This window comes from Microtus ochrogaster, unplaced genomic scaffold (assembly GCF_000317375.1).
Source record: "Microtus ochrogaster isolate Prairie Vole_2 unplaced genomic scaffold, MicOch1.0 UNK4, whole genome shotgun sequence".
Taxonomy (NCBI): Eukaryota; Metazoa; Chordata; class Mammalia; order Rodentia; family Cricetidae; genus Microtus; species Microtus ochrogaster.
The window spans coordinates 8133267-8147288 of NW_004949102.1; the positions used below are offsets into that span (position 1 = coordinate 8133267).

At 36.5% G+C, this 14022-nt stretch overlaps 1 protein-coding gene across 3 annotated transcripts in view; it reads left to right on the plus strand.

Annotated features, from left to right (window-relative positions):
• Window positions 1–14022, plus strand: part of Mkln1 (muskelin 1) — a 121235-nt gene that overhangs the window by 87048 nt on the left and 20165 nt on the right. For all 3 annotated transcript variants that reach the window (XM_005365794.3, XM_026788555.1, XM_026788556.1), the window contains 2 exons: window positions 1511–1732; window positions 4752–4881. In XM_005365794.3, coding sequence (XP_005365851.1) covers window positions 1511–1732; window positions 4752–4881 — 352 coding nt within the window. The remainder of the gene's footprint in view (window positions 1–1510; window positions 1733–4751; window positions 4882–14022) is intronic.

Below are 14022 nucleotides of genomic sequence, written 5' to 3' on the forward strand. Positions count from 1 at the left end.
CCAGCCTGGTCTACAAGAGCTAGTTCCAGGACAGGCTCCAAAACCACAGAGAAACCCTGTCTCGAAAAACCAAAAAAAAAAAACAAAAAAAAAAAACCAACTATGTCCCTTAGTACAGGAGTATATAGTGTATAAATAAAGTTATCTCTGTTTCATGTCCTGTGTGCTAGAAGTGTGGAGAAGAATCTTCATGCTGATACTCTGCTCCTCCTGTTTTTTATGAATTAGCAAAATAAAAAAAAATGTTTATATGTAGCCCTGATGACAGTTATGAATGCCACACCAAAAACCACCAAAAGGAAAGAGCAACACCAGGCTATGTAGAGACCTGTCTCAAATTCTCTCTCTCTCTTTGCTAGAATCTTTCTTTTTTTTTTTTTTTTTTTGAAGTGCTTTATTTTTTTTTAATTGGCTTTTAAAAATTAAAGAGTGATTCTATGACAAAAGCAGTTTGGTGGAAGAAGAGACTCAGACTTGTAGCAGCTAGTACTGTGCTTCACCGAGAGCACAGCTGTTCTGTGTACCTACCAGATTCTTCAATTGTAAGTGCTCCTTGCTTTGGTATCTGAGCTCCAGCTTGACTTTGAGATAGAATTTGATTGTAACTATTTTCTGACAGTTGTTTCCTTATATGTTGTTTTGTGGAAGGCTATATTTTTACTTTAAGGAGTGTAAAAATCAAGGTTGGCTTGCATTGCATAGCTTAATTCAGTGAAAATTAAATTAATAGAGTAAAAAGAGACAGTTCTTCACCCTATGGTATGGAAGTCAGTCTGGAGGCAAGTTTGCAAATGGCTTTTTGTTTTTGTTTGTTTTTTTTTTCTTTTTTTTTTTTTGGTTTTGAGACAGGGTTTCTGTGTTTTGCTCTGGCTGTTCTGGAACTCATTCTACAGACAAAGCTGACTGCCCTGGAACTTATTCTGCAGACAAGGCTGACCTTGAATTCTGAGATCCACTTGCTGGGCTTAAAGTTGTGTGACACCACTTCCCGGCTTGTGGCATTATTTTACAATATGAAGAGTTTTGTAAAATAATTGTAGAGGTTTGTTTAGCTGAATCATTCTAGTTTGCAGGTTAGGTATCTGCTCTCTTGCCAAACAAGAAATAAGTAAGATACTTCCCTCTAAGGAAGATGGAGAGGAGTGTATGATGACAGTTTATCCATAGAGTTATGAACAGTGTGCACTGTTAGTAAAACTCAGTATATCATGATTCATCGTTGGCTCTGGTAAAAATCATGTACCATAGCATCAAGAAAACAAAGTTACTTAACTCAGTATATTCATTTTTATTGGGATAAATGAAAATTGAAAAGGTATTTAGAAACCTATCCTCAGTTTCTGAACAATATCATAATATGTGTATACAATAATTAAGAGATGTATTTAGTGTCATTAAGAGAAAAGTTCAGGATTTCTTTGAGGATGTGAAAACATACATACTGATTTCATTTTGGCACATATGACAGGAACAAACTAAAACTGTTTAATCTGTTATTTTGTTCTCATAGATGTGCATGGACTCAGAAAAACATATGATCTACACCTTCGGTGGTAGAATTTTGACATGTAATGGCAGCGTAGATGACAGCAGAGCTAGTGAACCACAATTCAGTGGTTTGTTTGCGTTCAGCTGCCAGTGTCAAACCTGGAAACTTCTTCGGGAGGACTCCTGTAACGCTGGCCCTGAGGACATCCAGTCTCGAATTGGACATTGCATGCTATTCCATTCAGTAAGACTATTCTGTGTCTTGTGTACCTTTATAGGAAGAAATCAGTAAGAAAGCAAAGTTTTCCACTAGAAATGAACATTAGCTGTCATCTAGTCATTTCCATCAACTTAGGAACTCCTAAGTGATTGTGACCTGAAGATAAAGGTAGACACTCTATTCCCTACTTTACTGGCTACCTAGCTGTTGGGTAGTTAGCTCTCTTTTTTAAGACTTAACCATTTGCAAACTTTTCTTAGCAATTAGGTAGATAATTTTGAAATTACTTTTTCTGTTGCTGCTCTCAATTACATACTGATTATATAGAATTAGAACAAGAGTTTACTGACAAAAACAAAAAAAAATCTTCCTTAGCTTTTTGAAGTAGGTGATCCTTCTTTCTGTGAACAAAGTATTAGAACGCATGTTATATAACTTGCGTGTTTTAAAATGTTCTTTATATGAAGTACAAAGGAGATAATAGTGAATTTCAGTGTACATATCTGTCAGTTTGATCAGTAAACTGTCTGTATTTTTAATATATCTCCTACTTTAATTATATTCCCTATTATTTTTAGAGCTTACTACATTTTATTATGCAGGAAGACCTCAGCTAAGATGTCTTTATTTAGCAGATCTTTCATATCTTTGAGCTATGCATCCACAGATTCAAGCAACCATGAACTGAAAATATTTTTTAAAATTTTTTGTCTCCACTGAACGTGTATAGACTTTTTAAAAAACCCTTTATTTACTAAAAACTTCTCTCATGTCCTACAGTCTATACTAGGTATTAAAAGTAATGTAGATATGATTTAAAGTACATTAAGAGGATGTGTATATGTTATATACAAATCCTAAGGGATTTTGGGGTCACCCGGTTTGTGAATCAGGATGAGGACCTGTGCTGATACTGAGGGACAATTGCACCTATAAATGATACTAGAGTATATGACAGACAGATACAAACTTTTAAAAATGGTGTTACTATTATCATACTCATCATAGTCGAGCAGTTTATTAATATTATATAATGCTGGTCTGCATTCATATTGTTCTCCTTTTCAGAACTGGCTTGTTCAGATCCAGACCAGGGTACACCTGTGCACTGCAGTGTGCCCTTCTTTGCTCCACACTCTCCTCACTCTGAGTTTTTAAACATCTGCAATGTTTTCTATTCTAACTTCTCTGATTGCATTATTTGGTGTGGTTCTCTGTCATATTTTTTATAAACTAGTCATTTCTATGTAGAGGCTTGATTTATAGTCGCTATTCTTTTGGGGAAGCCAGGAAGAGACACTTTACCACTACTCTGGCTGATTGTAGGGTGTCAGGAGGCATCTAATGATGTCATGTTTCTTGTATATATTAATGGGTTTAGGAATTATTAGTTCAAGTGATCAATTATGAAATTTCCTGTAACCTTTACCTATTGATATTCAATGGGTATTCATTGTCTAGATTTCATTAGTTATCGCAAAATGGTAATTTTTCTGATATTGTTGTTCTTCTACACTTATTAACTGTAATTTTGGGGGGGTTGGTTATTTTGATTTTTGGTTTTTTTGAGACAGGGTTTCTCTGTGGACAGCCCTACCTCTCCTAGAACTAGCTCTTGTAGACCAGGCTATCCTCGAACTCACAGAGATCTACCTGCCTCTGCCTCCTCAGTGCTGGGCTTAAAGGTATGTGGCTATTTTTGTTTTTTTTTTGTTTGTTTGTTTTTAAAAGAACAACAAAACATCCTCTTTATGTCATGACTTGTTTGGTTATTCTAAAATGAAACCATATGATTCTTGGGCCAGGTCTAATGATGCACACTTGTGATCCCAGCACCTTGGAGACTAAGACAGGCAGACCATGAGTTTGAGATCAACCTGGGCTATGCACAGCAAGTTCAAGGCCAGAAACACATAGAAAAACCTTGTCTTAAAAAAACTAAATGAATTGTTGGGTGTGGTTGTACATGCCTTTAATATGAACAGAGGCAGTGGTAACCTCTGTGATTTTGAGGCCACCCAGGTCAGCCAGAGCTTTGTAGTTAGACTCTATCTCAAATAGATATCTGATTGTTTTGTTGATTTGCATGTTAATGAATTCAGTTTCCAAAGTTAACCAGTGAGGTAGTAAAAAGCATTGTAATTATGAGCTCATGAATTTTTATATACATCACACTTTAAATTCAGTGCTGTCATTTTTAGGGTCTTCTACACACACACACACACACACACACACACACACACACATTTGTTTTTTGCTAAAACAAAGGGCAAATCATGAGCTCTCACTGGTAAATCTAATTCAAATTAAGTTTGTTTTTTTTTTCTTACTCACTTTGGTTTTTGTACTTGTTTATCTTTTAAGGCCAAAGTCTTATTTGTATAACATTACTTGTTTCATCTGTGAAAGTTTTTCAGTTGTCAAAGCTAACAGCAAAATCACTAGTATTTGCAAAATTAAAATTGCTTTCAGTTTAATTTTTAATTTAGTACTTAGGCTATAAGGATATATTATCAAAAAACTGAACTAAAAATTAGTATTATACTTCTGATTGTGGTGAGAATTCTGTTTATACATAAAGTCATAGCTTTATATATAGATAGTTTTTTCATTTTTGCTTGTTTTTAAATTCAATAATTCTAAAAAATTTTATATGGTTATAAAATAAAACTAAGTCAAGGTACTTTTATAGATAGCTCTGTGTTTTATTTCAAGCACAAGAAGGAGTTGTCCTTCATTATGTTTTGATTTATCCAATGACATTTCTTGCTTGCTTGCTTATGCTCCCTTTTGCTCTATGACAGTCCTACAAAGGCAGCAGCCCTTGCTGTCTGTCCTAATAGGTGGTGTGCAGGGCCTCGGCAGTGCCAGTTGTGGCATGAAGAGAGCTGCCTCTCCTCATCCAAGCAAGGGAAGGTTATGTGGGATCTCTTAGGAACTACTGTTAAGAGAGCTGGAAAGTTGGAAAGATCATTCTGAATTCTTCATTGGAATGACAACTCCCCTCCTTTTTCCTTTTTTTTGTTTTGTTTTGTTTTTTTAGAAAAATCGTTGCCTATATGTCTTTGGTGGCCAGCGATCTAAGACCTATTTGAATGATTTCTTTAGTTATGATGTGGACTCTGATCATGTAGACATAATTTCAGACGGCACCAAGAAAGACTCTGGAATGGGTAAGAATATAGAATATCTCTCTCGTTCTCTAAATGCTTTTTTTTTCTTGACAGGGTTTCTGTGTAGCTTTGGAGCCTGTCCTGAAACTAGCTCTATCGACCAGGCTGACCTCAAACTTACAGAGATCTCTGTTTCCCAAGTGCTGGGATTAAAGGCGTGCGCCACCACTGCCTGGCACTCTAACTACTTTTTATAGAAAAGTGATGTCCATTTTCTTCTCTTTCTAACCATCCTTCATATTTTCTTTACTTCTTTAATTGAAATAATTCTGAATAAGAGGAATAAAACTCTCTAATTTCATTTGTTTAAAAATATGGGATTTACTATTTCTTTTAAGCAGAAATACAAGTTTCTGAAGTTAACGTGTGTGTGTGTGTGTGTGTGTGTGTGTGTGTGTGTGTGTAAGTGTAAGAGAGAGAGAGAGTCAGAAAGAGAGAAAGAGAGAGAGAGAGAGAGAGAGAGAGAGAGAGATCAATCTTAAGAAGTATTCTGCGTTTGCTGATGCTGTCTACTTGTTTTCAGTGCAGTGAGCTATAGATGAAGCATCAACATAGTGGAGTCTGCTATTCTGAGGGAGTCTTCATGCAGTCCATTATACCTGCAAGCTTACAAGATGGTCATCTAAGTAGCTGATCTCCTGCTACAAAGGTGGCTCTTACTAAGCTCATGCACATTGCCCTGGCATGGCTAGTAAGATACCACACTTACTGTTTTTAAAAGTCTTATTTTGATCCTTTTCAATGAGCCAACACAGTAATTGCTTTACCAGTGAATACTATATAAAAGAGTCGATTTGATTAAGGCCCAGTTTGGCACTGGGGTTAGAAATTAGATCAGCTTGCTTTTCATTTTAGCTGCCATTTATAAAAAAGATCCTTTTATCAATGGTGCTTTTACAAAATACATTTTTAAATACTTGTGTCAGAGCAGCGGAGGTAACTGTGTCAGTAAAGTGCTGTTGCACAAGCGTGAGGAGCGCAGTTCAGATCCCCAGCACCCATTCAAAAGCCAGGCATGGTTGTGTGTGTCTGTAAGCCCAGTGCTGGGGAATAGAACAGGCAGGTCATTGGGGCTTGCTGATCAGCCAGTCCAGCTGGATCAGTGGGACTCTGTCTCAGAAAACTAGTAAGTTAGAGAACAGTAGAAGAAAAGGCCCAGTGTTGAGCTCTTGCCTCCACGGACACTAAAACACACGTCCACCACTCACCACCCCCAACACACATATAGCCACAAATACATATGTTGTAGGTATCATCTATTTATAAGCAGTATTTTGAGTAAGCCTCTTCTTCTAATTAAAGTAGTTATTTACAACTTTGTTATCCTTAGTCACAGTTATGACTAGCAAAGTTGTGGCAGTTCTTTTTGTTGTTGTCGTAATTAGAAAAGTAATGATCTTATGGTAGAGAATCTAAAACAACACCAAAAAACAAGCCAGAATGATACCAAAAAAATCTTAACCATCCAGAGATAATATTGACATTTGATGCATCTCAGAATCCTTTAAGAGGGTATTTGTATCAAATTTTATTTCAGATATTTTAAATTTTATATTTAATTTTTGTGGTATTTTTTCTTTATCATAGTTTTATTGCTGAACTAAAAGTAACAGAAAGGCCAGTTACCTCATTCATTATTCACTGCTCCAGCCAATTCTTCCAAAATCAGAGCTACAGTTCTGCTGTGCATTGTTTGAGTTTGTAATTGGTTTATAGGGAATTAACCACACAAAACAAACATCCATTGATTAATTTAATAATATTTATTGATTATTTACTAGCATTTAAGGTATATAGACCCTCTCTCCTCAAATATTCTTTTGTCTTCTATTTACCAAGGATTTTTCTAGGCACTAAGGACCCATATGTAGACTCTGGGGATTAAGCTAATTCAAAAAGCTCATCTCCAGTGAAGGTGACCTGCAGTCGCACTCTGAGCACTGCGGAGAGAAGTTGGAGGCTGTTGTAATGAGTAGCATGAGAGTGTCATTTAGATAAAGGAGTTTGGGAACCATCTCTGCAGAGGGACTGGAGATGATAGAGAATTAGGAAGAACCACCCATACAAAGGTTTTCCCCCTAAATAAAGTTACTGAAGTGTTTATTTTCTGGGTCTAGATTTGATGTCTTTTGAAGATATCAGTCTTGTTTAATAATATATTTCCAAGTGGCTGATTTTTACAGTAATGCTAGGAGTTTCATTGCTCAAAAAGCTCCAATGTGTGCACATGTTTACATTGTTTACTGAGAAGTTTTCTGGCAGTGTTGAACATCTGCTTTGAACAAGCTGGAAAATGCTACTAAAACTCTTACAGAGTTATACTTGAATTGAAAAATATAATGGCTCAATTGACCTATCAGAGTTCAACTGAAATTACGTTTTTGCTTTTTTTTTTTGTCTGCCCTTATCTATACCACTCCTTTCCTTTTCCTTCCTTCCTGTTCCCTTTCTCATTCTTCCCCTTTCTGCTTTCCCTCTTTCTCTCTTAGAGGGTTCTAGTACCTAGCAGGGATTGAGAGCCTCAGTCTAGTGCTCAGGTCTTATTTCAGTTCTTAACAGGTAGGCTTACCTAGTACCTCAGTCTGTGCATATACACTTGTAAATTGCCAGGATTAATTTGAAGAAAAGTGGTGGCCTACTCACAGCCTCTCTGAGTAGAGGCGGACTGACTCTCTACTTGGCTGGTACTGTTGAGTATCTCAGTTTTCTCCAGAAGGTGTCCTCACCACCCTCAGGTGGCATTGATTCAACCAGTAACCTCAGTTTTGTAGCATGTCTCTGCCCGTTGCCACTTTATTCTGTACTAATCTGAGATGTCTCACCCATTTGCCCTTGTCTTCTTCTTCATCTGCCTTCCTCTTCCCAGCCCGTTTTCTACTGCATGACTCATGAAGAACAGAACCATAGGCCTAACGTTTAATTTGTAGATGGTTTTTTATCACTTACCAGGTACCAAACGACAAACTAGGCACTAGGAATACAAGTATGAGTATGGTTTTGTCTTTATACGCCCTTTTTGTTCATGGAAAAGACAAGTAAGTTGATCTGACTTTTTGATTAGAGCTAATTCTGATAAGAAGAATCTTTATAAACAGCCTGCCTGCATGATGGGCTGAAGTTTGGCCCTGCAGCCCTGTACTCTTGTTTCATTAGGACTAAGTAGTACCTTTAGAGATAACATGCATTTTCTTGTGCTTGAACTTCTACCATGCTATTTCCCCGGTTTTTCTATCTTACCTCCAAAATCTAATTTTGGTTACCTCTCATATTTTACCTTGTAGATTTTGGTCTCTTGAAATTCTTTCCTAACACCTCAAGATAGTTTAGGGACTAAAGCATGTGGTTCTGACCTTAATTGCTAACACTATTACAGATGCATCCTTGACTCTGCATTTCAGAGGTATTAGGAAACTGGGGGAAGGACACATCCATAAATCTCCTTTTAAATCTCCTTTTAAAATATCCTGCACAAAGTTAGATTATTCAGAAAAGCTCACATCAGGAAGTATTGTGTTTGCATAGAATTATTTTTACCTTACTTTAATCAGTGTACACTTAAATTTTATTTTATCTTACTAGGGCACTACTTATCTTTTAAGGCACTAAAAATTTTTTAGTAATGAAGTATAACACTATTGAATTTCTCACATTATTAAATGTTCCTAGAAAATACCCATTATGTAGATATTTGGTAATGTATTAAACCATTCCAGTGCTTATTAGCTGGGGTTTTTTTTGAAGTTTTTATATTTCAGTTAATTACTGTAATTTGAAATAGACTTAATATATAATTATAAGTTTGTATTTCACTCATGTGGGTTATTTGATTAAGACTACATTTACAATGTGAGTTTTACATTGTATTGTTTGAAATCACAGAGCAGAATTTTTATCAGTTGAGATCCCCAGTTAGAGACAGTTTATCTCTTATAGCAAAATTGCTGCTTTCTGTTGATGTTTTCCATGTGTCAAGCACTGTAAGATCTCCAGCCATTGCTCTTTATAATTATTTAAATATATTATCTTAGATTTAACATCAACATCTAGAAAGACAAATCTTTTTATTTTCTAACTTGGCTCGGTTTTTTATTTTCTAACTTGTGTATAACAGTTTTGCTCTTCCCTTAGAAGAAAATTATAATTTAAATTAGCGGATGGTAGTTGCTTAGAAAGAAGGAGATTTTTTTTTAGCTTTGTGTTTTTAACATCAAAATTCAGTATGCTAAAAGTTGGTGTATTTCTATGTTGCCTTTGGCATTAGTACTGTGAGCACAAGCAGTTTAGCATACTTCTCACATGTAAGTTCTGTGTTTACCAGCACTTGAGAATTATGTTTAGAAGATAATTTGTCACCTGTTTAGCTTTGTAAATTGCTATAGAGCATCTGTGTTAGAGCGCTTCTGTTTGGTTGAGGCCAGCAGTGTATGTGAAGCCTTCCCGATGTTGCAGATGCATTGTTGATGCAGAGCTCCTAGGATCTCATCCCGCTAATGTAGTAGATTCCTGTTTACTTGTTTTAGTTTTTAAATTATATCTCTTCTGCCTTCCCATACTTGCCACTCTTTATTCCATGTGTTCCAGCTATTGTAGCAAATTGATGTATTTGATACAGTAAATTGAATCAAAAGACTTGGTCTTTCTTCATCTAGGTCTTCACCATTAGCAAAATTGTATAACTTCTCTGGACCTGATTATCCATCTGAAAATGAGAGGGTTGACCCAGCTGAGCTCAGAGTTTCATCCATCCCTGAAAGTATTAGATTTCACCCTTTTTTTCTATTATACCAGGGTGGTATGAATAATGTCTGCAATGTTTTGGTTTTCTATCAGTTTACTTTCATGGAAACCTTAAAAGCAAAATTATCCTTTAATTTTCCCCATGGGACTGTGTTTATTATGCTTATTGACATTAAAGAAAGCAAAAAGATGAAAGAAGTTGCTTTGGATTTGCCCTTTCACATTATTCCAATGAGCAGGACCAAGTTTGGCAGTACAGAGACTCCCAGCTAATGATCTGTTATTCTTAATATTAATTACTAAGCTGGAATGATAATTTTTCTTGTTCCATTTTTGAGACAGGATCTTATGTAGCCCAGACTGGCCTCTAACTGGCCATGTAGTGGAGAATTTTGATCCTTTTGCCTAACCTCCCAAGTGTTGAAATTACAAGTGTTGGAATTACACTACAATACCTAGTTTATGGAGTACTGGGGATTGACCACATGGCACACATACAAACATAGATGCATGCAAAACACTCATACAGATAAAATAAAAATGTCTTTGTGAAAAAAATAATAATTCACACTGTTATTGCCTATTTAGAAGCCATCATCCCTTTTCCTTTTTATTGTTTTCTTTAATGGCACAGTATCAGTGCCAGGGATGAATCGTAGTCACAATCTGCCATCATTAGCCTTTCACAGATTATGTCACTTTACTGTGTCAGTTCTGGCTAGCCACACATGGCAGTGTTGTATGGTGTTTAGAAAATGTCCTTTCTAATGACAATAGAGAGGTGCTGAAGGAGTCCACTCCATCTCTTAAATGCTCTTTGTAAGTATGTGACACTTAGAGCTGGAGCTAGCAACTTTGAGGAAAGATGAGCAGACCAAGAACATTGCAGACGTGTGAATTTAACATTATAAGTTAGTTGATGTGTTAGGACAGTCCTGGAGTTGGCACAGGTTACTTGGGTTTCTAACAGAGAAACCATAGAGAGCTGTCTTGTTTCATGTTTCTTTAGTTGTGAAATTGTTCTTTGCCTATGTCTTAGCTAAAGAAATTAGTAATGAGTATGTTCTTTGGACCATGAAGCAAAATAAAGGTGATATTAGTTCATTAATTAATAGCATAAATTTCTTCAGAAAATGAAAGAACTTCAAAAATATTTTCTTTCACTTCTCCCCCACCCCCTGTTGTCTTGTAAGTAGAAAATTCTGGCATCCCTGCTTATCTTCTGGTCAAACCAAGGAAGGAGAAACAAATAACATTCAGACTCTTACTACTTTTGACTTCTTTTATTAGTCCTGTTTTAAGTTTAAAGATGCTAACAAAAAAGTAGAAAAATATGGACGGAAGTTTCTGTCCTGCCAGGTCTTTCAGCTGTTCAGTCCCAAAGAAACACACAGAGGCTTATATTAATTATAAACTGTTTGGCCTATTAGCCCAGGCTTGTTATTAATTAGCCCTTTCAACCTAATTTAACCCATAATTCTTGTTCACATTTAGCACATGGCTTGCTACCTACTTTCAATGAGGCAGTTTCATTTTGCTTTCTCAGCATCTGGCTAGTGACTATCTCTGCCTTTCCTCTTCTCAGAATTCTCTTAGTCTGATTGTCCCATCTATACTTCCTGCCTGGCTGTTGGCCAATCAGTGTTTTATTAAGCCAATATGAGTGACAAGTCTTTACAGTGTACAAAAGCATTATCCCACAGCAGGAAATTTGAAGCATTATTGTAATTTTTAGACAGACCAAAAATAACAGACTGGCAGATATTTGCTGTATAATTCCTGTTTTCAGACAAGTGTGTGTTCAGAAAGTGTGTGGAATTAATTTGTGATCTCAGGCAAGTGTACATTCAGAATGTGTGCAGCATTAACTTGTGATCTCACACAAGCGTGCATTCAGAATGTGTGTGTGGTTAACTTGTGATCTCATTTACTTATCTGCTTGATTCATTTCTTTCTGTGAGTCAGTGTGTAGAGATAGAGACTGGTGAAAGTTTCTGGCATTTGGTCAAGCTTTTTAAAAGCAGTTGAAATGAAGAGCATTTTAAATCACATGTATTGCCGGGCGGTGGTGGCGCACGCCTTTAATCCCAGCACGTGGGAGGCAGAGGCAGGTGGATCTCTGTGAGTTCGAGACCAGCCTGGTCTACAAGAGCTAGTTCCAGGACAGGCTCCAAAACCACAGAGAAACCCTGTCTCGAAAAACCAAAAATCAATCAATCAATCAATAAATCACATGTATTACAAATCTCTTATATCCCCCACACACTGCCCCTGCCACCTCTTAAAAACTATTAAAGTAAAACTACAGCCTTGTTTTCTTCTTGGGAAGAAATAATACAAAAGACCAGATTAATAGTTATAGAATGTTAGGATAAAATACTCTTTTTTTTTTTTTAACCTTTGGTTCTTTTGGAGTTTTGATTTTTATTCAGTCCAGTTTTTAGTTTTATTGTTATAAAAATGGTACATTAATTAATAAAGGAGGGTTCAAAGAATGTAGGATGTTTTGGTACAAATCCTTATTGCCAGAGTAGTAAACTAGCATAATCTGCTAATTTCTTTACCCAAATTCAACCGAGGAGTAAAAACGCAGGAGAGGCAAGTGGAGTCTAAAAATGTAGTCTAAGTGATCCAAAGTATCTCTCTCCGAATTGCTTTGAATTATTAATTCTTGTCCCCTCCTTATAGAAGCACATAGCAGTAGCCCGTTCATTGTCAGAATCCAAAGAGCATCATTGTGCAATGCAGGTGACTTCGCTACTGTTCTGTTGCCTTGGCAAGATACCATGACCAAGGCAACTTACAAAAGAGTTTAATTTGGGATTCATATTTCCAGAAGATTAGACCCCATGACCATTATGGCAGGGAACCTAGCATTAGGCAGCTAAGAATGGCACTAGAGCAGTAGCTGAGAGCTTACATCTGGACCATAAATGGGAAGCAGGGACAGAGAGATACTGGGTGACCCCCAGTAACACACTTCCAACAAGTTTACACCTCCCAGTCCTTCCCAAAGAATTCTACCAACTAGAATGAAGCATTCTCATTCAGATGACCACAGCAGGAACTCGGGTCATTTCTTCTACTTGTCTCTTTCAGTGACTGGCTCCTGTTTTATTCCCCCAAAAGGTTGAAAAAATGTTGAATCCTCATGTAGGAATTTGTTAGTACACAGAAGTGGTTGACGTTTTTTTGTGGATAGACTTCACTCTGTTACAAGGAGCTGGGCCCCTTGTTTGTCCAGGTTAGCTTACACCCGAAATAACCACACAGAAACTGTATTCATTAAAACACTGCTTGGCCATTAGCTCTAACTTCTTATTGGCTAACTCTTACATCTTAATTTAACTCATTTCTATTAATCTATGTATTGCCACATAACTGTGGCTTACCGGAAAGATTCCAACCAGTGTCCTTTTCAGACAGAAATTCCATGGAGTCTCTCACTCTGCCCTTCTTACCAGCATTCAGTTCTGTCTTCTCCGCCTACCCAAGTTCTGCCCTATCAGGCCCAAAGCAGTTTCTTTATTCATTAAAGCAACACATGAACAGAAGAACCTCCTACACCATCACTCTTTTATGGCTCTTCTCTTGTTTTCCATAAACTCACTGATACTGGTTCAGTTATGGCCTCTGACTTTATCTTATCCAAAAGAATATATTGCTCATTCTCTGAAAAACAGTATCTCCTCACAGACCAACATGAATAGACACTAGAGGACTATTGCTGTCTCAAAAGAAATCAATAAATTCACAACATATGTAATCAAAAGCAAAGTATATGAACCATGAGTCTAAAGAAAACATGGTCAGAACTTCCATATTCAGTAATTTGCCCAAATGAAGAGCACAATCAGAATTATCTATTAAATGTTGTCTAGGTCTTTTAGAAAACATGCATGGAATTGTTTTATTGTCTTTAAACATGTAACTTTACAAGAAAAGTGATGTGTAAATATTAGGGGAGGTGATAAATAACATAACCACAAATATGACCACAGCACAACTGAGAGACTACAAACATTTTGTTGACCTTGTAATCAATGAGGTAAGATTCTGCAAGGAGAAATAATGTGTGTAGTGAGTGTATTAAGTACTTTAAAAGCCAGTCCTGGCAACAGCCCTCTACCTCGCCTCAACCCTAGTCTTGAGTGCTAGGATTATAGGGGTGTATGTTACCTTGCCTACATAAAATGTGTTGTATCATGGTTTCGATTTATACTTCTTAAGGACTAATGATATTGAGTACTATTTACTGAGCTTATTGACCAATTCTGTGTATTCTTGGAAATGTTTTACCTGTTTTAAAATTAAGAAAGAGTTATAAATTATTTACCTTGTACACAGTCTTTTAGATGTATGACGTACAATTCTTTGCTCACACTATGTAAGTTGTCTTTTTAT